The 24,747-nt window shown below is 36.7% G+C and overlaps 2 protein-coding genes across 4 annotated transcripts in view; both read right to left on the reverse strand.

Annotated features, from left to right (window-relative positions):
* si:ch211-185a18.2 overlaps positions 1-24,747 on the reverse strand; it is a 297,445-nt gene that overhangs the window by 239,986 nt on the left and 32,712 nt on the right.
* Positions 16,055-18,850, reverse strand: irf2bpl (interferon regulatory factor 2 binding protein-like). The gene is given in 1 exon segment (NM_212687.1): positions 16,055-18,850. A coding segment is annotated over 1 exon segment (1,986 nt). The 5' UTR covers positions 18,775-18,850; the 3' UTR covers positions 16,055-16,788.

A 24,747-nucleotide genomic window follows, 5' to 3' on the forward strand; every position in this document is an offset into this window, starting at 1 on the left:
ATATTGTATGATTTATGATTTGAAATATGATGTGATATATGACATGATATGAAATTGATCCAACATTACATTTTTTTAAAAATGCTGTCATTTTCCTTTTAATAAAAATATAAATGTCTGGGGTAAGCTTATTATTATTATTATTATTAATATTATTATTATTATAACCACACCCTAAATGTGCATAAACGGTCAAAATATTAAAAAAAAACAAATACATCAAAGCACCATTTTAATATAGTATGATATAGAATTTAATATATGATTTGATATATAACATTATATGAAATTTATCAACAGTAAAACATAATATTTCAAATAAATGCTTTCTTTGATCTTCCTTTAATAAAGAAGTCCTTTATTTTAATAGAACTATAAATATATAGGGGAAGTCTATTATTATTATATTTGTTAAAGGGTCACGAAACACTAAAACACATTTTTGAGCTGCTGACACTCATATTTGTGTCCTAAATGGTGTACAACACCCTAAATATGCAAAAAAAGGGGGAAAAATAAAAAGAAATAAATTGAAGCACCATGTTAATAAAGTATGATTTATGCTTTCATATATGACATGATATCTGATATTATATGCTACTGATCAACAATAAAGCACAACATTTCAAATAAATGCTGCTCTTTTGAACATCATTTAATAAATTAATAAATCAATCATCATTTTAACAAAAATATAAATGTCTGGGGTAAGCTTAGAATTATTGTTATTATATTGTTATTGTTATTATTATCATTATTATAATTATTATTATTATTATTATTATTATAAACACACCCTAAATGTGCATAAAAGGTCAAAATATAGAAAAATAAATAAATCAAAGCACCATTTCAATACAGTATGATTTATGATATTATATGGGACTGATCAACAGTAAAGCATAACATTTCAGATAAAAGCTGCTCTTTTGACCTTACTTAAATAATAAAGAATTCTTTTTAATGAAAAATGGATAAATACATATTTTTTTAAATCATACAACCCCCATTTTTCTCAGTTTTGAGACTTTACTGATAAAAATAAATGAATAATAACAAGGCTCACACCAAAATATTTGTCATGTGTAAGACTCATTGTTTCAATTTTCACCCACTTCAATGAAAACCCAATCAATGGCCTCAGTGTTTCAATTCAGTCGTGACTTCAGAGCACCAGGGCAAAAAAAAAAAAAAAATCACAAAGGAGAGTTTGTCAATGACATTCTTCAGCTCATTTTCAATAGCATTCCTGAGTTATACCATTTCAAGATCGGTGTGAACATCATCACACAGCCAAGCCCGAAATAAACCATCTGCGAAAACAATTTACACATACTTTTTTCCCCGTTCTCATTTCAAGTCTGGAAGTGTGAAGGGAAGTCTGGTACAGCTGCTGACATTCCTCTAACACTCTGTAATGAAGCACCATCGCGGGTCTGGTTCACGCAACAGATGGGCTACAGGTGGGGCGTCACACTCAGCCCAGGTGACAGGAGGAAGGTGATTACGACTCTACTCATCCAAAAAAAAAAGCTCAGTTTGCTGGGGGGTTCTGGTCAGGCTGCAACGATGTCAAAAATCGCCATTAACCAATCAGCAGGCAGGAGCTGAGTTCATCAAGCGCAGCACACAGCAGGAGTCAGCAAGATATGCAGTGAAAATGTTGGGTAAATGACTCTGGAGAAAACAGAGTGGAAGACAAACAGGGAGTACTGACACAGTACATGACTGTAAGTGTTTGGTGATGATGAATGTTAAATACAAATGTTATTTCAGAAGAGAACTGCTTGTTTTTGATTCTAGACATGTCGGTAGAACGCAAGAAGACTATTATTATGGGAAGAAGTACAAATGAGAATCTATTTAAGGTAAATCTCACACAAAATAAACTGAAAAGGTCACAAATAATTCTGTAATCATTTTCATGACTCTAGAACAAGTGGCAACCTCCCGCTCTACCTCGTGAAGTAAATGAAACTGCAATTCATCGACATTCCGCTAGTCCTGGCACCATATAAAGAGTAAATGTCCATTGACCCCACTGTTAAAATGACCAACTTTACAGCAGAAAAAAAAGGTGTTTACAGTCTGGTACAAAGAATGATTTCGGTTCATACAGATAATATTGCCCTTCATGACAACTGTGAGGGGGGTGTATTGCTTTATAACTCATCCGTTTAGTTTATATTAAGTTATATTAAGTCTGCATAGTTAAGGGTATGGCCACTTGAGTGACAGCTAGGTCACTCTAGTTTCGCTGGTCGCTGTCACTTCACGTCAGCTGATTCCGGCTGATTAGCTACTGAGCTCAGCATATACATCATATTTTTGTTGTGTTTTATGTGGCTTTAAAGAGTCAGTTGCTTCTTGGAATTATTTCTTACAATTATGAGATGATATGGCACACTGTGTGCACTTAATTTTTCTGTCATTTATTTCTCATTTGCTGTATATTGTATTATCTTGATGATGTCAATATATTACATGTTTTATAGATGCTTTGTCAATACTGTACAAAATGTAAAACCAATAAAGCAACCTGAACTTGAATGAGAGAAAGAGCGAAGCAGATTTTAGTTGGTGCACATGGCTCGTGAATAGCATAAAAGAGAAATATTTTTTATTTATTTATTTACTTTAACCTATTGAAAAAGACCTTCTCAGAATATTTTAACACCTCATCGCCACTTTAAGTTCTAATCAGTATCAAATCTTTAACTTAATAAACAGTTGTAGTTAAATAAAAGAATGTAGCATAACCATGCAACAGAACTCAGATAAGCTCGGAAGAAATGAAGCTTGAAAGAATTAACTACGCGGTTGTTTTCAGCGACAGGTTTAGGCCCCTGTTTGAACTCGTCTTTCTCCAACCAGGAATATGCAAACTTATGTTTTCCCATGTTGTCATCTGTTTCGCTCTATGGTTTCTCTACGTGTGGAGAGCATAACATCACCATCCCGTGTCCCGTGTCCCGTGGAGGAGCTTGCCCAGACACACCCCAGCCCGAACCAATAGTGTAGATCGAGCACGCTGTTGTTAATATTAGGAGGAGTCAAACACTTTGGACAACGCTCGAACAAAATTTAAGACCTTATAAAAACACAATTAAGACTTTTAAATATACAAATATACACTGGCGCCCCACCAGTACTGATATACAGCCATAGCACACTGCTTCTAATGTGATATTGCGTTCATACAAGATTTCGACGGCACAATCTTGTACATAAAAAAGAAAATCAAACACAGAGAGTCTAAAACCCTTTTGTATTAGGAACTACTTTCTTCCGCCATTCATTCACATCTGTAGCTGACATCAGAACAGCAGAAGCCATTACTAATTCAATTTAAATGATTTTCTATAGCGTAATTTAAAGCAGCGCTTCTGGTGTGTGACCCCCTTAAGGTGATGACAAAATAGCAAATTTGGTTCACATTTTAAGATTATAAGGCTGAACGTGACATGAAACGCCATCTGTCTACAGAGATTTCTCACCAGACTGCTGTTGTGTTCGCGATAAGGAGGGACAAGGCTGAATCCAGCTTCTTATTCACAGCTTCTTATTGACTCTATATAGTCCACCTTAAAAACCAAGAGGCTTCCGTTTTTCAGCTTTTTAATTCGCGCTCAAGAGAACACACTGAGCAAGGGCTTATTGTGTGGTTCTGGCGCCGTCTTGTGGATAGACGACGTAAACAGTTTATGGCCGCCGCCGAGCTCTCAAAAATTGTAAATATTTTAAAGTAGGCACTATTCTAAAAAATAATCTGCATAATTGCAATCTAAACAACTACATTCTCGACTAAAAAAGTCTCAAAAGTATATTTAGTTGTCTAACAGCAGTAATATTTGTCAAACTGTAAAATTTGTTAGACTGTGTCTGCTTGTTGCTGGCTGTATGTGGGCGGAGTAATACACAAAGGGTGAAGAGGCCATACGGATGCTGATATTACTTAAATATATCACGGCTATCAGCCAATCAGATCCGAGATCCAGACAGAACTTTTGTATAAATATATATATATATATATATGTGTGTGTGTGTGTGTGTGTGTGTGTGTGTGTGTGTGTGTGTGTATGTGTGTGTGTATATAGTATGGATAATTTTTACTAGTATATTAAAATGTGATCTATATTGTCCATTCCTAGTAAGAAAGCAAACAAGCAAGTAACTAACTAACTAGCTAACTAAATAAGTTACAGTTATAAATACATAAATACATTACATTAATAATGTCTGTGATGTTCTTATATGGTAAGAAAAGTCTTGATTAATGAAATTGAATGATAATTAAAAAAAATACACAGCTCTCTATAATCCTCACACACAAAAAACAAAGAATAATATGCACAAACAATAATTAATCCGCAATATTAAATCAATTTCACAACTTATTACCAAGTGATGGCATTAATTTTAAAGCAGGAATCTTAAAACCCACTCCAATAATCTTTATTTACAGCTCAAAAAGAACAATAATAATTTTACAGCACACTGAACTGATCATGTTATGCTCAAACCAAACAGAAAAGGTCAAAGTCAACTCGATCCAAGGCTAGTATTTACCGTAGAACAAATATCATCATGCTCACAAAATCACTAGCAACAAATGAGCTGCTTTCATACAGTACCACGCATGACTTATTGATTCCAGAAAAGGCTAAAGCTATCTGGTAAACAGAGGATGTGTTTGTTGACGTGATTGTAACAAACAGCTCAGGAGGGACATGGTTGATCAATCTTACTCATTTCCTAATGAAAGCAGATGATACCGCTCTGAGTGGGATGATGTGCCGGGGTTTGTTTTTTCTACACAGAGAAACACCTGATTACATCCAATCAGGAGCTCTGGAGTAATACTTCAAACACAGAGTGATGGGAAAAAAGCAACAGTGCAAGTTAAAGACCTCCCAGTCAAGTAAATGACATCACCTTTGAAGGACTCTTCAATTAGACCCTTCAGTGGGCAAAACCGCTACTGTTGTCCCATCACACAGCTGCATCTGAGGCACAGGACAACCTTTGGTTTCACCACAAGGTCACTAGGAAGGTTTTCATTACATGGGGAGTTTCGCTGCTATTAATACTGATGGGTTTTGGCCCGGTGAGATCATCTGTGTTTGTTGGTGCGCGATCTGATCAAGCGGCAGACGGATACTGATGCAGACACAGAATCCTGATCCCTTAACAGCTCTGTGAAAGCATGTGCCTTCAGATTTAGGACAGGACAAGGTTGAACGGCGGGCGAACGAAAGTATGTCTCGGATTGTTGGGATTTCATTGCATCATTTGAACAATATATAAATGTGCGAGTGATGATATGTGACTCATGTTTATAGTGATAATGTTTTTGTAGGTGGACAACACATCTTTTAAGTCATTAGTTATATACGAAATGAAAAAGAGATCTCCCGATCTCAGGACTTGAATATATATATATATATATATATATATATATATATATATATATATATATATATATATATATATATATATATATACATACATATGTGTGTGTGTGCGCGCATATATATATATATATATATATATATATATATATATATATATATATATATATATATATATATATATATATATATATATATATTATTTATATTATTATATTATATTTATATTATTATATTATATTTATTATATTTAATTATATTTATATATATATATATATTTATTTATATTTATATATATATATATATATTTTTTTTTAATATATATATATATATATATATATATAGGTATATATAAATAAACAGTACAGTATATACAAATAAACAAACACACACACACACACAAACATATATATATATATTTTTTTTTTTTTACTTTAAGGAAATTTCTAAAATTTAATATCCATTATTTTACAGTAAACTTCTATAATTTAACGGCCGATATTTACTTTTTTCTCGGCACCACAGCTGCCAGAAATAAACAGTAAAATTACAGATTTTTTTTTACAGTGTGTATATATATATATATATATATATATATATATATATATATATATATATATATATATATATATATATATATATATATATATTATTGTCATTACTTTTTAACACATCTATACACTCTTAAAAGAAACGGTTCTATATAGAACCAAAAATGGTTCTATCAAGCGCTTCATATATGGAACCCCAAAAAGGTTCTAAATAGAACTATTTTAAGGGTTCATTAAATAGAACCACAAATGGTTCTTCGAATTCAAGTATTTAGAACCATTTAAGGGTTCTTTATTTAGGTAGCAGTGCAGCGCTCGTGCCCGCACTGAGTCTGTGTATGCGCAGCAGGCCAGAGTCACGGTGGCAGGCTAGATTGACCATCAGGCCACCGGGAAAGGTCCCGGTTCTCCCTATGGCCAGTCCGTCCGTCCCTGGATATTATTTAAACCTTTTAAAGCCAAACATATTTTAATAATCCATAGATGAAAGATCAGGTGTTATTTATAAAGGACACAAAAATGCAGGCTAAATTTATTGTGAAATATTAAACCTTTAAGTATATATATAATTCACTCTCAAGGCTCTTCACCACCTGTCCACGACAATGATTATTAGTTTTAAATAAATGATTAAATCATAAAAACATGGTACTGCACAGTCTAAATAAATAAACTGGTTATTTTATTTATTTCACAAAATAATTTGTTAAAAATGTTAAATATTAAGTATATATAAAATATAAGTTATATGCTAATGTGCAAACCTGAATGAAAAAAATCACATCATACTGTACAGTGATAAAGTTTTTGACCACAGCATTCATTTCATTAGGTTTTGACTCAAAAAGCTTTGTATATCTGTGTTATAGCTAATAATTATTTTATAATCTTTACTAGATAAGTATGTTATGAATCAAAAACTATGGAACCATTTTAATCAAAAAGGTTCTTTGCACTCTAAGGGTTCTAAATGGAACCATTTTTTGGGTAAAAGGTTCTACTGGCCAAGTATAGAACCCCTAGGTTCTATATAGAACCTCTAGGAACCTTTTTTTTTTTTTTAGAGTGTAGTTATGCAGTGGCACAGAGTTAGACCTCTTACTTGACTTTAAATTAAATTCCAATGCATTTACAACAGAACAATTACTAAATATCCGAACCGAACATGAAGTTTGGCATAAACAAAACATCATTATATTAGACCCGCTGTATTTTAGGCTGTTACCAAAAACACACTTGAACACACTTGAGTAATTTCTGAAAGAGATCATACATAACAAATGCAGGAAAAAAACATAGTCTAATTGATTAGCATAACAAGCAACATAACATAACATAACATAACATAGCAAGCGCTGTACTCTTAACAGCAGGGGAAAAACACTAGAAAATGTACAGCCTCACATGGCGTGCTGCTTTAATAAACAACAGAGCACTCAAAGGTGAATATAATACAGCTCTGAGTACAGTGGATGGTCACCAGATTGAAGAAAGAGAGACTGTTTTTGTGTGTGTGTGTGTGTGTGTGTGTGTGTGTGTGTGTGTGTGTGTGTTTGTGCGCGCGTGTGTGTGTGTGTGTGTGTGTGTGTGTGTGTGAGAGGGGGAAGGGCCCGATGGAAGATGGATGACAGAACAAGCCGCTGACTGAACTCGCTGCACTGTGAAAGCCTAAGAAACCCGAGACCGCTCTGTTAGCAGAGCTCCAGTCTAAAATGGCTGCCAGTCGTGTAAACAACCCAGAGAATGAAAGGGGGCTACATTTCTCCAGTGAGCTGGCCAAGAGCCGCACAGCTCGTGGGTTACAAAATTAACCCTTTCCTTCCAACCAGGCAGCACGTCGGATAAAAACAAAGGAAGGAATGTAGCACTGGTGGTTTGTAGGGCTGCATGATATCAGGGGGGAGGAAATATGACGTTGCGATATTTTGCTTGTCTGCGATATATAGCTATTGAGATTTTAATATAATTTCACAGGATGACTTTATTGGAAAGTATTCATTTTAGTTTGACTGGGGTTATTTTGCAGGTATGTGCAAAGATTTTGAATATAATTTCACAAGACAACTTTATTGATTAAGAAATCAACATTTTAAATTGATTGGGGTTATTTTGTAGGGGAGTTTCTGCGTAAAATATGATAAACAACAAGGACAGATGAATATACAAAGATATAAATGAAATAAACAGTGAATTACGATTTTGAATATAATTTCAAAAGATTACTTTGAGAAAAAAATCTTCATTTTAGATTGATTGTGGTTATTTTGTAGAGGAATATCTGCATAAAATATAATAAACTACAAGGAAAGATGAATGTATAAATGCATAAATGAAATAAACAGTGTTTTATGATTCATTCATTCATTTTTTTTTTGGCTTAGTCCCTTTATTAATCTGGGGACGCCACAGCAGAATGAACCGTCAACTTATCCAGCATATGTTTTACGCAGTGGATGCCCTTCCAGCCGCAACCCTCCACTGGGAAACTCATTCACACACACACACACACACACACACACACACACACACACACACACACACACTCATACACTACGGTCAATTTTAGCTTACACAATTGACCTGTACCACATGTCTTTGGACTTGTGGGAGAAACCGGAGCACCCAGAGGAAACCCTCGCGAACACAGGGAGAACATGCAAACTCCAACTGAACGCCAACTGACCCAGCCGAGGCTCAAACCAGCGACCTTCATGCTTTGAAGTGACCGTGCTATAATTTCACAAGATTACTTTAAACCTTGGGGGAAAAAATCATAATTTTAAATTGATTGAGATTGTTTTGCAGGGGAGTATCTGCAAAAAATATAATAAACTACAAGACGAGATGAATATATGAAAATATAAATGAAATATGGTTTTTGATTTTGAATATAATTTCACAAGACAACTTTATTTTGGGGAAAAACATCATTTTAGATGGATTGTGGTTATTTTGTAGGGGAATATCGGCATAAAATACAATAAACTCCAAGGAAAGATGAACATATGAACATATGAATATGTTTTATGATTTTGAATATAATTTTACAAGATTAGTTTATTCTTAAAAAAAACAAAACAGAAAATCTTCATTTTAGATTGATTGTGGTTATTTTGTAGGGGAGTATCTGCATGAAATACAATAAATTACAAGGACAGATGAAAACTGTGAGAGCCATAATTCGATTAGATATAATTTATTAGTGCTTAAATTCATGTACAGTTTACACGTTGATATGTTGAGTTGTGTTATATTACGATATTGAAAAGTGGAAGAAAGAAGGACGGCACAACATGTTTTTTTTTTTACCAGAGTTTATTGTTATGATGCTTGAGGATTCAGTGAACATCTTTAAATGTAAGAAACCAGAGTCAATTTATTGCCCGACTGATTTTTGAAATTCTGATATACAATTATAAAGATAAATGAAATAAACAGTGTTTTATGATTTTTCTGTCAAATCTAGCGGTATTGAGGTGAAGAAACTCAATAATTTCTATATTTGTATATGTAAAATAACACAGTATAGTCTTCATTATGGCTTACAAATAATTAAATACAAATCATCTTTGTTAAGCTTTAAATGGTACAACTTAAATTTGCTTGAAATGTTACTTAAAATTGTTCACTCTTGTGATTAAACTTTGTGATGACCTCACGAATGAAATGTTCAGAACTGTAGTGGCTGGTAATCCCATCTAGACATTGCAAATGTGACTATTGTAGATTCACACATTGCGATATCAATGCAAAAACGATCAACCCCTACTGGTTTGTGATGTTAAAATAATGTGATGAAGGTCAAAAAATGTGCCATTTCATGCACCGCTGCTATTTAGATGCATAAAACAGAGTCAGACAGCACATGAAAGAGGCGAAAGATACAAAAATTGCACTCCGACAGGTATTCAGCGGGTTCTCAGTTCAACACTTTAGATCAATCAAGTGAAACCATCCTTGAACAATCCAGCCTGCGAGCTTTTCAAGACAGACGGAGTCTCCATGGTGCCCTATAGTCCATTTCCATGTGCTTAGAAACAATTCCCTGCCCCCAAAACTAGCCCCCCGCCCCACTACTCTTCTCCAGCCGGAATCTACAGGAAGCCGAAACAGGCTCTGGCCCTCAAGGAGGGACTGGCCTTGAAATGCAAATTGGAATTCCATCCGAAAATTGATGTCCTTTACAAGCTAATGAAAAACATCTGAAACGCTGCCAAAATGGCCCCCCTTTTTTTTTTTACAACCCACATGCCATTAGTCAAGGGTAGACTGGAGCTACGTCCTGTTTTGAGGCAAACATTCTTATATAAGGAGCTGACGAAAATAGACACAATGTTGATTTAATAACGTATTCACAAAAGTGAGAATCAACCACATGCAAACTTATACCGAGAGATGATAGATTATGCGCTAAATTATATTAACAATAACATGCTATTCTCTAAAGCTTTTTTTTTTTTCGCTCGGTGCTAGAAGAGAAAAAAAATAAACTGAAGGAGAGAGTAGGAGTGAAAAGCGGGAGAAAATCAATTCTCCCTCTGCGCCTTTAATATCTGCAGAAAGAGGGGGGAAGCACACGCCCGCTGTAGCCCGCAGCTTATTTGCGAGGCAGGAATGGAATGTCTGAGATTGCATACATTATGTGCCAAAGAGGCCCTGGGCTATGGAAGATAGTGCTGACATCACCGTCTATAAATGGCTGTGCTCGAAGGCACAGTGAATGAAAACAAAATGGGAATAACCCTTTTGCACATAACCACCCCCCCTCCTCCTCCTCCTCCTCCTCTCGGCTGGTGCTAAATAACAAGCACAGGCGCAGAAAGTTAAATGCCATATCTCAGTCAGGGATGCATTGACGCGGTGGGGGGAAATATGCGGCTGAATGGGTACAATAGTTTTGCATATAGCAGTTTAATATGTGAATATATTTGCAGGTTGATTCAGTCGCTGCAGTGCTTTCAAACAATCATTATTGTTCAATAAATGGAAAAAAAACTGCACTTTCATGTAAAATTTACTTGAAAATCAGTATTCAGAGGCTATGCAAGGACGCAAAACGGCCATCAATATTTAATGTCACAATGAAATGCAAGTAATGAAGGATTTTCTCCTTTGTATTGAGATGTACAACTATGAGTCATACACAGATTCACATTATTTTGTTTGTTTTCAGCAATTAATGCCATTAGAGTGAATTTAGAGCAAGAAACCTGTCTGAAAACAATCAACGCTCAAAACATTGCCACATTTCAGTCAGGGATGCACTGACGAGGCGGGGGAAATACACGGTTGAATGGCTACAATAGTTTTGCATATAGCAGTTTAATATTCAACTATATTTGCAGGTTGATTCAATCGCTCCAGTGCTTTTAAACAATCAAATTTGTTTATTAAACGGAAGAAAAACAGAACTTTCAAGTAAAATTTTTGTGTCAATAAAATGCAAGCAGTGAAGGTTTTTATCCTTTATATAGGGATGTGCAACTATACGCCATTCACAGAAACATATTTTCAGCAATTAATGCAACCAATAGAGAGAATTTAGAGCAGGAAACCTGTCTGAAAACAATCATTAACGCTTAAAAAAAAATACTACCATATCTCAGTCAGGGATGCACTGACATGGTGGGGAGGGAAATGCGGCTGAATGGATACAATAGTTTTGCATATAGCAGTTTAATATGCGACAAGTTGATTCAATCACTGAAGTGCTTTCAAACAATTATTATTGGTCAATATATGGAAAAAAAACTGCACTTTCAAGTAAAATTTACTTAAAAAACAGTATGAAGATGCTACGTTGGGACATCAAACAGCTTTTATTTAATGACTCGGTGAAATGTAACTAGTGACGGTTTTTCACCTTTGTAAAGTGATGTACAACGATACGCCATTCATGGATTCACATTATTTTGTTTGCTTTCAGCAATTAATGCAACCAATAGAGTGAATTTAGAGCAGAAAACCTGTCTGAAAACAATCGTCAACGAATAGAAAATACACTAAGAGCTACAGCAAATACAAATAATCAAATTCTAAGAATTTAATACAATTAAGAGAAGGATACAGACAAGCAATCACCAATACAGAACGTCTCAATGACATCTTCTGTTGTAAAAAATAATAATAAAAGAACGTTTGGCAGAAATGCCTTTTTTACACAGCAGATTTGCATTTGGGATTTAATTCCAACAGTAATGTCCAAAAACGCTTTATAATCCTGATCATTATTAAGAAAACAGCACAAGAATAATCACAAAGAAAAACCTATTCCCATTATATAAAGAAAACAAAGCATACGGTAAAACAGGAACATTTCTATAAACACCAGCATTCAGACAGCCAAATGCTGGCACACGCAGGGTTAACGCTGAACCCCTCCGCTCTTTGTGTCCGCACATTCCTGAATAAATGATGTTTTGAACAAGGCTGTTACCATGGGCAACTGTGCACGATGGCACTGCAGCGTAACCTTTGGAGTGGCTGTATTTTTATCCGCTGGAAACTTCTCCCTTGAAGGGAGGGAGGGAGAGAAGTGCGTGTGTGTGTGTGTGTGATGGGGATGAAGGGAATTGGAGGAGGGGAAGAAGCTGCTGGCATCCCTAGCTAGCGAAGGGTGGACAGACTGCAGTGATTTTACTATGCAACCAAACACAAATGTTCCAAAAACAGACGAGCTACCATGTTAAAGGAGCATTTATTCGGAAACGATTGCGTCAGCACTAATAAAATCAGTGCAAATGCATTTTAACAACACAAACATTGTCGAAAAATTGGAACACAAAGGCAGTGACTGGATTTTCAGGGTCTTGCAGTTATTAATATGTTACAAAGAACATATCCGTTTACAACGGCAACTCAGAAACACCTAAACATCTCTGCATTTACAAGGATCATAATTATTCAACTGTAGTGGCTTCTCCACATCTCCGAGTTGTCGGTATCCAATAAAGCATTGCAAGAAAAGGTGCAGAATTTAACACACAAACTCGAGACACCACAGAAGCGTGTGTGTGTAGTAAACAGGAAGTGAGACCCCCGCCTTCTCTAATGGGTGGGGTTGGTGGATCTGTTTATTTTCTTTTTCTTTGTATGTGCGCTGCAACTTGAAACCCAGGTGATTACGGAGGCAGCCAAGGGCACCTCAAAACCAAGTCAGTTTTAGCATGACAATAGAAGCCCACTCCATCCTGAACCAGACACCACACCTTTGATTCCTCACAGACAGAGCAGCAGCGACAATAACACTGCAATGCACCACAAAGCACGACAACTAAACTCTTCACTGGCTTCAGATGGATTATGGGTGGAACACGAAACTGAACTGAAACCGCCTCTCTAATCTATTGTGCTCTCCTATGAAGATGGCTCTCTTTAAAATGTGCTCTGAAATGAATATTTATTCCTTTTGAATATGCAAGAAACCTGTAATTGATGTGGATTCAGTGCTAAATGTGCATCAATATATTTTCAAATACAATCACAAGTACACTTGAATACATTCATATGGTGTTGTAATTAAATACCTGCATGTCAGCAAAAAAGGCAGTGCTATATAGAGGATATATTTGTGTATTGAGTATATTATGCAAATATGTATGTATATATGTATATATAAACACATATACTAATATATATATATATATATATATATATATATATATATATATATATATATATATATATATATATATACACATATATATATATACATATATATATACATATATATACACACATATATATACATATATATATATATATATATATACACACACATATATATATAGTTGAAGTCAGAATTATTAGCCCCCCTTTCAATTTCCAAGTTAACCAGATTAACATAGTAAAGCCTTTTAAATGTCACTTTAAGCTGTATAGAAGTGTCTTGAAAAATATCTAGTCAAATATTATTCACTGTCATCATGGCAAAGACAAAATAAATCAGTTATTAGAAAAAAGTTATTAAAACTATTATGTTTAGAAATGTGTTGAAAAAAAATCTGCTCTCTGTTCAACAGAAAATGAGGGAAAAAAAATAAACGGGGGCAAATAGTTCTGACTTCAACTGTATACACACACACACACACACACACACACACACACACACACACACACACACACACACACACACACACAAACACACACACACACACACAAACACACACACACACACACACAATAATTAGTTTTTCTAAGATATATATTGCAATATTACTGTAACTTCATAAGATGATTTAAATAACACTATAAGTAAAGAGTTCACAATTTTACATTGTGACCATTTTGTAGTGTGTATATTATAAAGTACATTAATGATAATAAATTACAAGCATAAATGAATAAAATAACATAAATATACAAATTAAATAGACAGTGCTTTATAGTTGTCTGGATATTGAAACGGTATTGAGATCGAATGAAAAATAACAATGTAAAGAAATGTAAAAAAAAAAATTGTATAGTCTTAATTGCGAAAAAAATACAATTCATCATTGTTCAAACTACGAATTTGATAACTTGTATACAAATAGTTTAAATTAGCTTACAATGTTAAAGTCACATGCCATAAAAATAAATTTTTCACTGTATTACAGTTAAACTTAGTTATTTTAATTGCTATTAAACTATTTCCAGGTATAATCACAACTCAAAATTGCGATAATAATGCCGAAACTATATATTGTGGAGCCCTAACATACATATACAAAAACATAGGTGTAGATATATAAATTGAGACCTTATTATGACTGGCTTTGTAGCAGGGTCACACATACCGATATTTATTATATATATATATATATATATATATATATATATATATATATATATATATATATATATATATATATATATATATATATATATATATATATATAAAATACACATACAGAAATAAGCATCACACATACTTAAACCCTGTTCAGGCTCGTGCCTCGTGCTTAAATGATTCCGATCTACAGGATGTGCACCACAGTCCTTCCACAGAATTCAACTACAGAGCTCTCCCCAGTAAGATAGCTCGGCATGTGCATTGTTCTCTGACCTTAACGTCCCCCCTGTTATTTGGTCTGGACGCTCTTGCATGGCCGGCTGCCATGAATGAATTGTGCCACCTTCTATTTGTCTGTGAAAGAGCATTAGCTTGAGTCATGGCAACAGCCACGCACCAACTGTTTTCCCTCGCTCCCGCAGCCAATGCAATAGTACGACTGACAAGTCACATGACCAACCAGCTGAATTCTAAATGAGGAATACATCCCCAGGGCCATCTCAGGCATGTGCAAGCATTTTCCTTCTCCAGCGTTCCTGCCTGCACCAAAATACTCTGACACACGGAGAGAGAGGGACCAGCTAACAGCTCCTAAATTGAGGCATAACAGATTAAGACACAGTGTGCTAAGAGCAGGGTAATTGTGTGCTATTTTAACGCCTCTTGCATATGCAGTAAAACAGCTTTTATAGTGTGCCATTAACAGAACTTGTTGCTAGGCGAGAAAAAAAAAAAAAAACACTGCACCTACTTCATGTGACATCCATCAGTGAGTGCTGAATAGATGCTTCATGCCCTGTGGCTGCATCAAACATTTGACTTTTAGGTCAGTGTAGCAAGACTGCTTCTGTCTGGAGCACAATCAATGACATGAATCCTAATGACACCGACAAAAGCAATGAAAAAGATGCGCTTAATGTGATACTCGAGCCACTGCTTGATTTGATAACAGACAATTGCACTTGAAATATGTTGTTTTTTAAAGTATTATAATAATATGGTTGCTAAAAAAAAATAACAGCATTGCAGAATAAATGAAAGAAGGCCTTTAGTCGATGCAATTAATCTACAAAATAAACAGAAATAGGAATAATAACCTTTTTCATAAAAAGACAACATTTAAAATCTTTATGCTGCCGAGATTACTTCAATTTTACAAATATAACTGTTTAAGCAAGCTTAATAAACCACGTTTGCCGACTATAACAATAAATCTGACAAAGCCATTTTCAAATAAATCGGCGAATTCTGACAAAGCCATTTTAGAATCTGATATCAAAGACATTTCTACCCTGAACAAATTAACACGCAACAAAGAGTTAATATCAATGAATTTATTACAATTTACTCAGCTCCAAGGCACGTTACAAGTCTTCTGTTACTACAGAAATATGTATAAACAAACAGAGCATTTCATTTTTCATTTACAGTATTTTTTGCTCTACTAAAGCGTCCGTGCAACTTTAAAGCAAAAAGAGAGAATGAAAACACGTAATAAAATATATCTGTATTCTCAGACCACGGGATACAAAACAAAAAAAAAGATCATTTTAAGATCATACTATAGAATAAAAAATAAAATAAAAAATAAAAAAAACAAACAGACGGGACCAAGAAACAAAGAATGCCCTCTCTTAGACTCACTTCATTTGTTATACCTACCACAAAAGTGTATTCATTAATAACAATTTCTTTTTTTGCTTGGGATTGTACATGTAGATGTGAAAAATAAGTGTGAAATTGAATAGAAACGTTAACGTAAACTGTAAAAGTGCCGTAAAAAAGGTTTCCACGCACACAGCCTCCTCCTTCGAGGAGGAAAACAAATGTCTCTGTACACTGGACTATTTCTGTAACTTCAATATTCACAACAAGTAGAGTGTGTCTCAAAACCAGGCATGTAGCCTACTTACACAGCATCTCTGGGCATTTAAATGCATCTATAATGCTTCTAAATGTTGTCTAGGTAGGCAGCTTGCTAGGTTTTAAAACAGCCTTTAATATACTCGCTTCACATGTCTGTTTCTGATGTAGGAAGCATATATATTTATATTTAAGGGTCTCTTTCCTTCTTTACCTTAACATCCCCAGCTAAAATGGTTGCTATCTCGCCTTGCATGAAAGCCCAAGGCACGTTTGACCCTACCAGGGGACATTTCTCTCCGCTGGGGCAGTACACCTCTCCTGTTGCCCCCTGCGCTTTAATGCTCTCCCTGGAACACGGGAAACAAAACTTGTGGTTGGGAACTGACGGGCACTGTACGAAGTGTGTGTCTTCTAAACGTTCGTGGCAGATAGTACAACACAAGGGTCCGTTATTGGCCATGGGTGAGTCTGGAATGTTCTGAGGATGCACCTGATCCATGCCCTGATGCGAACCCGATTGGGACGGCGTCCCGGAGAGACCCATCTCCCCATTCCTGGATGCCAAACGGCGCTGTCCGGAGACCGAGGCGGGGGAGACTGGACTGCTACTGTTATGTCGGGTGGATGTGGTGGAGTGCACAGAATTGCTGTCCTTTGGTGAGTGTGCATTACCCAAAGTGTCTGCCACCGACATAAGCGCAGCCATGGGGGATTGTCCGTTCTGGGGGGCTGATTCGGGTGGGGTGGCTCGGCTAGAGTGTACTGACCCCAATGGTGGAGGTCCGCCGTGAGAGGCTGCGAAAGAGCCTGATGCCATGGTCAGTTTAAGTGCCTCGCTCTGACTCGCCATCCACTGCTGTCTCTGCTGCTCGCCCTCCGCTGAGTCCGGTTCTGGGGAGGCTTTGCGTTTACGAACACCCGTTCTTAGCGCACTTCCCGACGCCACAGCCCGAGGCATGTTGACCAGCGCCGAGGGCAGCAGAGGGCAGCTGGCATCAATGTAAGGCTGAGGAAGCATTTCACCCCCGAGCCCCTCCTTAAAGAAACGCACAGACTCTGGGAGTAAATCACCCAGCAGCCTCCAGTCACCAGAGCTATGCTTTTTCTCATATTCCAGGTACTTAAAACCAGAAGAAAGCCCTCTGCCAAAGTCTTTCATGCAGTCCTGGTACATCTGTTTAGCCACACCGGACGCACTGGAAAACACATTCCCAGATCCACTGGGATACTCAATAAAGATTTTCAGCTCATAGTCCATGCCGGGCTTGGAAGTGGCATCGAATGCAAACACTCTACCTAGAAGTGAATGGTCTTTCTTGAACCTCACGTCAAAAGGAGTGCAATTAGAAAGCGTGATCAGTGTGTCTCTCACTATTTTGGGTTTATTCGTCCATTCCTCTGACCTGTTCCTCAAACTTTCACCGAGTTCAGTCAAAGCTTCAGCGTTACGCTGTTTCTCTTTCAGATCTCTCTCTTGGTCCGTGCTGGACACCGAGCCGGGTCGTTTACCTTGTTCAGAGAGCGCGAGCGCGGGTCCGATGCTGGCCGGGGCTGGAGGGGCTCGTCCGGAAAGGCTGTGCTGCGCTATACTCGCCGACGACGGTGGGCCGTTCAGGAGCGTCTGCGGGAGGAGGTTCGGCGGCACGCTCATCTGCCCCGACACCGCCACCAGCCCGTGATTGCGACGCGAGTTCGGGCTCTGTCGGTTAAGCTCGGGGGGTCCGTCGTCTGATTTGGGGAAGCCGTTCGGTCCACCGAGCCCGTTCGGAAGCCTGTGCGCGCCGATGCTGGAATAATCAAAGCGTGATCTTTCGGTGGCGAGCGCGTATCGGTCCAAGCCGGACTGTTGTTGTTGCTGCTGCTGCTGCTGTTGCGATTTAGACGAGCCGTCCACATGGTTCATCTGCACAGACTCCTTGGATGACATGACCGCTTGTGCTTTGACCGCAGGCGGCGGCGCTGGACCCGGGGATCTCCCCTCCTGGAAGCCATGAGCCCGCTTGAGATGGCGCGCGGTCTCGATAACAAACTCGATCCGATCCGCGCCCTCGTAATTCACGCAACCCCTGCACACGGGCTCCGTAAAATCCCAAATCATCGCCCACGGCATGCGCGGCAGGTCGCACAGATAACACGACTGTCTCCTCGACGAGGAGACCTGCGCCGAAGACATGTTGAGCTGCTCCTCTCGGACCCGTTATACGGTTACTAGGAGGCGAATGCGCCTCTTCTGCTGCTCGGAATGCCACCTGGCTGGGCCGGTGACGTCAGCACCACGTTCCGCAGTTCCTTTTTCTGTTACAAATGACAAGCCACTTGTTGCCATGCGAGTGCGCATGCGCTAACCACTCCCTAACAAATCTTCTGAATGGACCGAGAAACGCGCACAGCCAACATGTATGGCAAGCCAACAAAACATTCATTGCGTCACAACATATTATGTATTTCCTTACTTGCACCTTTTATGTAACCAAAAGTCTATACTATATAGATTTATTTAGCATACATTCATTTTATAGTCTACTAGTATTTATTTACTTGTAGTTACTCAGTAGCTGTAACCAATTAACAAATACAATTTGTGTTCAATAGTATCTAGAATTTCTTAACAAGCAGCATTATCAAATAAATAAACACTACATCAAAACCAGGCTTACAACTACAAAAAAAAGTAATTATTGAGATAACCAGATAAATAATTAGAACTTAATTACCGAACTAAAACTTGCCATAATAAATACTAGAATGAACTAAACTAAAGAACTAAAATCATGCAGTGATCATTACTGGATCTAACAAAAATATTTTTCAAAACTAAAAAAAGTTAATGTTCACACAGCTTGCCTTGCATCACTGGCTCCGGTATGCTTTCAGACAAGCGCCAGAGTTGTGGGTGGAAAATCTGAGGTATTCATGTTTCATCCAGAGTCTGTTTGTACTGCTGAAATATTATTGGTGGATATTATGTGGTCCTATTAATAATGTAAGATCATGTTATAAAAATGCTTATACTGCCAAAATCCATGTATGATTTACGGCAATAAAAAAGCATGCTTCCACACATTCTTGGACATATTTGGACATGCTAAAAGACCAGTAGGTATGCATTATAAAATCTATCAGTGTTTACTTTAAATAAGGAAGTTTCAAGCCCTGCCCACAAAAGCTCTGTTCCCATAGTCTATTCTCTGTTTAACAACAACCAGTAGACAATGCAAAAAAAAAAAAAACTTGCCCTGTTATACAACACAAGAGGGTGGAAAAACCAAGAGAAGAAAAAAGAAGTAAGGGAGGTCTGGAGGAGAGGAGAAACGCCATTTATTGCAATCCCTGCATTCTGCTGGCACCGAAAGAAACTGAGCCTTTTTCCAAGCCAAAAAAAACAGTTAAATCTGTGAATGTCCTCTAAAAAATTATATATATATATATATATATATATATATATATATATATATATATATATATATATATATATATATATATATATATATATTACATTAAGAATTAGCAAACCAAAAGTTGGACTTTAAGATGATAATCTAACCACTGCTGATATGGCAGGTAGACCGTTAAAAAAACGGAAACAATTCAGACAGTATTTGTGCTCTGCACTCGTGACTTGGATCGTGTAAATGAGCTCAACGCCTTTCATTTTTGACCCAAATTAACAAGACAAAGAAACAAGTCTTTGTGGGAATTATCTAGCACTGAAGTGAGTGAACTGACCTTAAAGGGATAGTTCACCCAAAAAAAATAAAAATCTACTCACTATTTACTCTGCCTCACTACAATGAACTGAATTATTCTGTTAAACACTAAAGAAGATATTTGGAAAAAAGGTGAAAACCACTGAATTCCATAGGAAAAAATACTATGGAATGGGGCTGCACAGTATTGGGAAAATATGACATTGCGGTATTTTGTTTTTATGCAAAATCTATTGCGATTTGAAAACAATTTCACGACATGGCTTGATAAGCTCAATCTGGAAAGATTAAATTTTTAATTTATATTGCTTAGGGTGATTTTGTAATGGTATGAATCATATATGCGGGCGGCACAGAGGCGCCTCACAGCAAGACTGCCAACTAGGTCAGTTGGCACTTCTGTGAGGAGTTTGCATGTTCTCCCGTGTTCACGTGGGTTTCCACTGAGTGAGTTAGGTAAGCTAAATTATCTGTAGGGTATGTGTGTATGTCCGGTCCTCAGGGTTGGGGGTTGAGCGATGGGCTAACGACCCACCTCATAAAAATGTGATGTTATAAAACACCAATATGGTGCGGCTAAATATCAACTTCGATATAAACAACGCTAGGAGTGAGTAAGTGAATCATGTATAAACAAATAATAAAAATGCAAGCAAAAATAATTACAAAAGAGCAAAGTAAAAAAAAAATAAAATAAACAGTGCTTTATGATTTTCCGGAGAGTCGAACAGTATCCAGAAATGGAAATTGAACAATGAAATGTAGCTAAAATAACACTGTTTTGCTTCACTGTATTAATTCAGTAAATTAACTCCAGTTACTTTTTTGCACCCGAACGCTTAAAATGAAGATAAAATGCCTTATTCTCAACTGTTCTGCTGATCAAATATAATCCCGATTCAACATTTCAGATCCTATCGATGCTGATTTTATGAACACTATCTGACAAAAGTCTTGTCGTTGATTCCAGTTGTAAGAGCAACAAATAATAACTTGATGAATCATCTGTTGAACTGCATCCCAATCATCACAAATACTGCAGAAGATCTATTGGAACCTGCATGGACCCAAGATTCTCAAAGAAATCAGTCAAGTTTGGTGAAGGAAAAATCATGGTTTGGGGTTACATTAAATATAGGGGCATGCGAGAGATCAACATCAAGTTATTTGTGCTGCCCATTCCATTACAAACCACAGGAGAGGGCAAATTCTTCAGCAGGATAGCCCTCATTCTCATACTTCAGCCTCCACCTCAATGTTCCTGAAAGCAAAGATGGTCAAGATGCTCCAGGATTGGCCAGCCCCGTCACCAGACATGAACATTATTGAGCATTTCTGGGGTAAAACTAAGGAGACATTAAAGATGAATCCAAAGAATCTTGATGAACTCTGGGAGTCATGCCAGAATGCTTTCTTTGCCATTTTAGATGAATTTATTAATGAGTGATTTGAGTCATTGCAGAGATGTATGGATGCAGTCCTCCAAGCTCATGGGAATCATATACAATATTAACTCTTTTTTCACTGCACTATGACTTTATATTCTATACTGTACATTATTTATGTTAAGTGACAAGACGTTTGTCTAAGCAAAGTCAGACCTTACTGTCCTAATTTAATAATAAAAAAAATGACATGATCATATTTTATTTTGGTAAAATAAGCGTAATCTAGAGGACTTTGCCTTTTATATAAGCCTGATACCAAATGATCAACTTGAAGTCAAGATATTATTTGTTGTTCCTAAAACTTGAACAGGTGACAAGACTTTGGTCAGGTAGTGTACTGTGCAGCTCTACTATGGAAGTCAATGTACTTGGAACAAGTAAAGGGTGCGTAAATGAATTAGGGCTGCACAATATTGGAAAAAACTAACATTGCAATATTTTAATTAAATACGATACATATTACGATATAAATACAATTTCACCAGCTGACTTGAATAGCTTGTAAAAAATTCATAATTTTAGATCGATTTGGATGATAGGGAAGCATATCCGCATAAAATATAATAGAAAAAATACAACAGATAAAAGATGCAAATAAACAATAATTTATCATTTTCTGGGGAGTCAAACAGTATTCAAAGGGAAAAAATTAAATAATCAAAGTATAATTATATTAACAATAATAATAATAACAATAATAATACTATCGTTTTGAGTAAATAATTATATAATGTTCAATTAATCCTTAAGCTAGAAACGTTTAATTTATTGTGTCCAAATGACCCATGTTTGCTTCAATTTCTTAAAGTCAGGCCTTTAAAACACATGCAAATAGGTCTGGGCTGAAATTATATCCAATCCCAATCAAATTGATGTCAATAATAACGAAAAGCACAGGATTTTTTTTTTACTCTATTGTGATCTAAGAGCCAATCACACCGCAGAAATGTGCAATGGTAATGTAAAAGTGTTTTCGGCCATCAAAAATTTATTGTTAAAAATGTTACGGCATTTAAATGGATCCGCTAATTTTTGTGGCTTCAGTCATTGTTTTGGTACTTTTTTTTATCTGGAAGCATTAGAACTATTATCAAAATATTTATTGTTACCGTTCAATATAGAAAATAATTATCAAGATTGCATTTTTGCCATATCACGCAGCCCTACATGCAAACAATAAACTTTCTCTCATAGGTTCAAATTTGAAATGAGCCCACTACGTTGTTAACTGTAATGTCTGGTCAACTATAATCCCAACTACATTGCAGATGCCTGCGATGTGACTATTGCAGATTCGCACATTCCGATATCGATGCTGAAACGATATACTGTGCAGCCCTAGGATCAGTTTTGGATAAAATATCCCTTTAAAATAAAACCAGCACTACACAAGAACATATAGAGAATATTCCTATTTCATTTTCATTGTCAAATTCATTGCAAAAAAATCATTTAATTTGTATTTTAGGAGCAAAAAATGCAATCCTGTTAAATACTATGCGTTTGCAGTCTGCCTGTAAAGGATATTTCACCCTCCTTTCCTTTCACTGAGAGATGTTTCGCTGTCCCTGTAGTCTTCTCATGAATACAGATCACCCTGAGGCTTGGCGGGCTCTCTCTCTCTCACTCACACACACACACACACATATACAGAGAGAGAAAGAGAGAGAGAGGCACATACATGCATACATGTAGGAGCACACACACTAGCGCACACACACTCCGCATGGAAAGTTTTCCATGTTCATCTTTCCAGCAGCTTATCGCAGGGGTTAACTCTCAGCTTCCGCTAAGTGGCTGGCGGGCTGCCAGAGTGAGGGATTCTGGGAAAAGGCGAGTCCTGCCAAGTACAAACTGCCAACATTAAGCAGGCCTGACAGCCTCTCTCCTCCACCAAACCTGGCAGCCATTCAAAGTGCTCTTTCATTTGAGACGCTGGCGGGCGGCCAGATGCATGCAGATTTACTTTACCTATTCTCAGATGGAGCTGATAGAGACCGCCCCGCAGTTGCCATGGGAACCAGAGGCTGCTCAGAGACTTCCCAGAGCTGCTCGTGTGTGCACATCTTGTGTCGAGCGCTCGCTAACCTGCAGATGTATGACTTTCACTCTTTCTCTCTCACTTGTTTTTGAGAAGAGCCCTTACTGTTACAGAGAACAAAAGAATGGAAGAAATACCACCAAAAACTATATATAAACTGTATGGAAAGGAAAATGAGATCATGTATGTGTGGGTTAGAGTACAATTAGTAATTAATAATTTTTATAAAAGGTCTAATTTCAAAGCAAAAATATTGTGAATTAGAGAAGTTCTCTCACCTCAGAAAATGACAACTGGTTAAAATAATACAGGTTTGTGTTGGTTTTGACTGAAAAATAGGGCTATTCCTCCCAGTGTTGATTTAAAAGCATTGGTATTGTGTTTGTTGGCCATCTTGTTTGCTAATTTGACCAATTGTCAGTTTATGCCAAAAATGATCTAAATCAGCGTTTCTCAACCACGTTCCTGGAGGACCACCAGATCTGCACATTTTCCATGTCTACTTAACCAAACACACTTGATTCAGATCATCAGCTCATTAGCAGAGACTGAAAGACCTGTAATGGGTGTAACAGACAAAGAAGACATCCAAAACATGTAGTGTTGGTGGTCCTCCAGGAACGTGGTTGAGAAACACAGGTCTAAATGACCATGTATTTAGAATTTTCGGAAGAAATATCCATCAATCAATCTTTTTTTAATATCATGTACTGAATTGTTGCCATATTCATGATACTAAGATGCAAATAGAAGTATCATATGATAAGGAATATTATAGATTTTATTTGTATTGCCATTGGCATATAATGGGCTATATGCACAGCTAGTGTATTTCAGGCAATGATAAACTTACAGTGAAAGCTTAATGTGACTATTTTCAATTTCACAAGGTTCCTTTTACAGCACCAATGTTGTAATGTAATTACAATACATTCGATTATGTAGACTTA

The sequence above is a fragment of the Danio rerio genome, chromosome 17 (genome assembly GCF_049306965.1).
Source record: "Danio rerio strain Tuebingen ecotype United States chromosome 17, GRCz12tu, whole genome shotgun sequence".
NCBI lineage: Eukaryota > Metazoa > Chordata > Actinopteri > Cypriniformes > Danionidae > Danio > Danio rerio.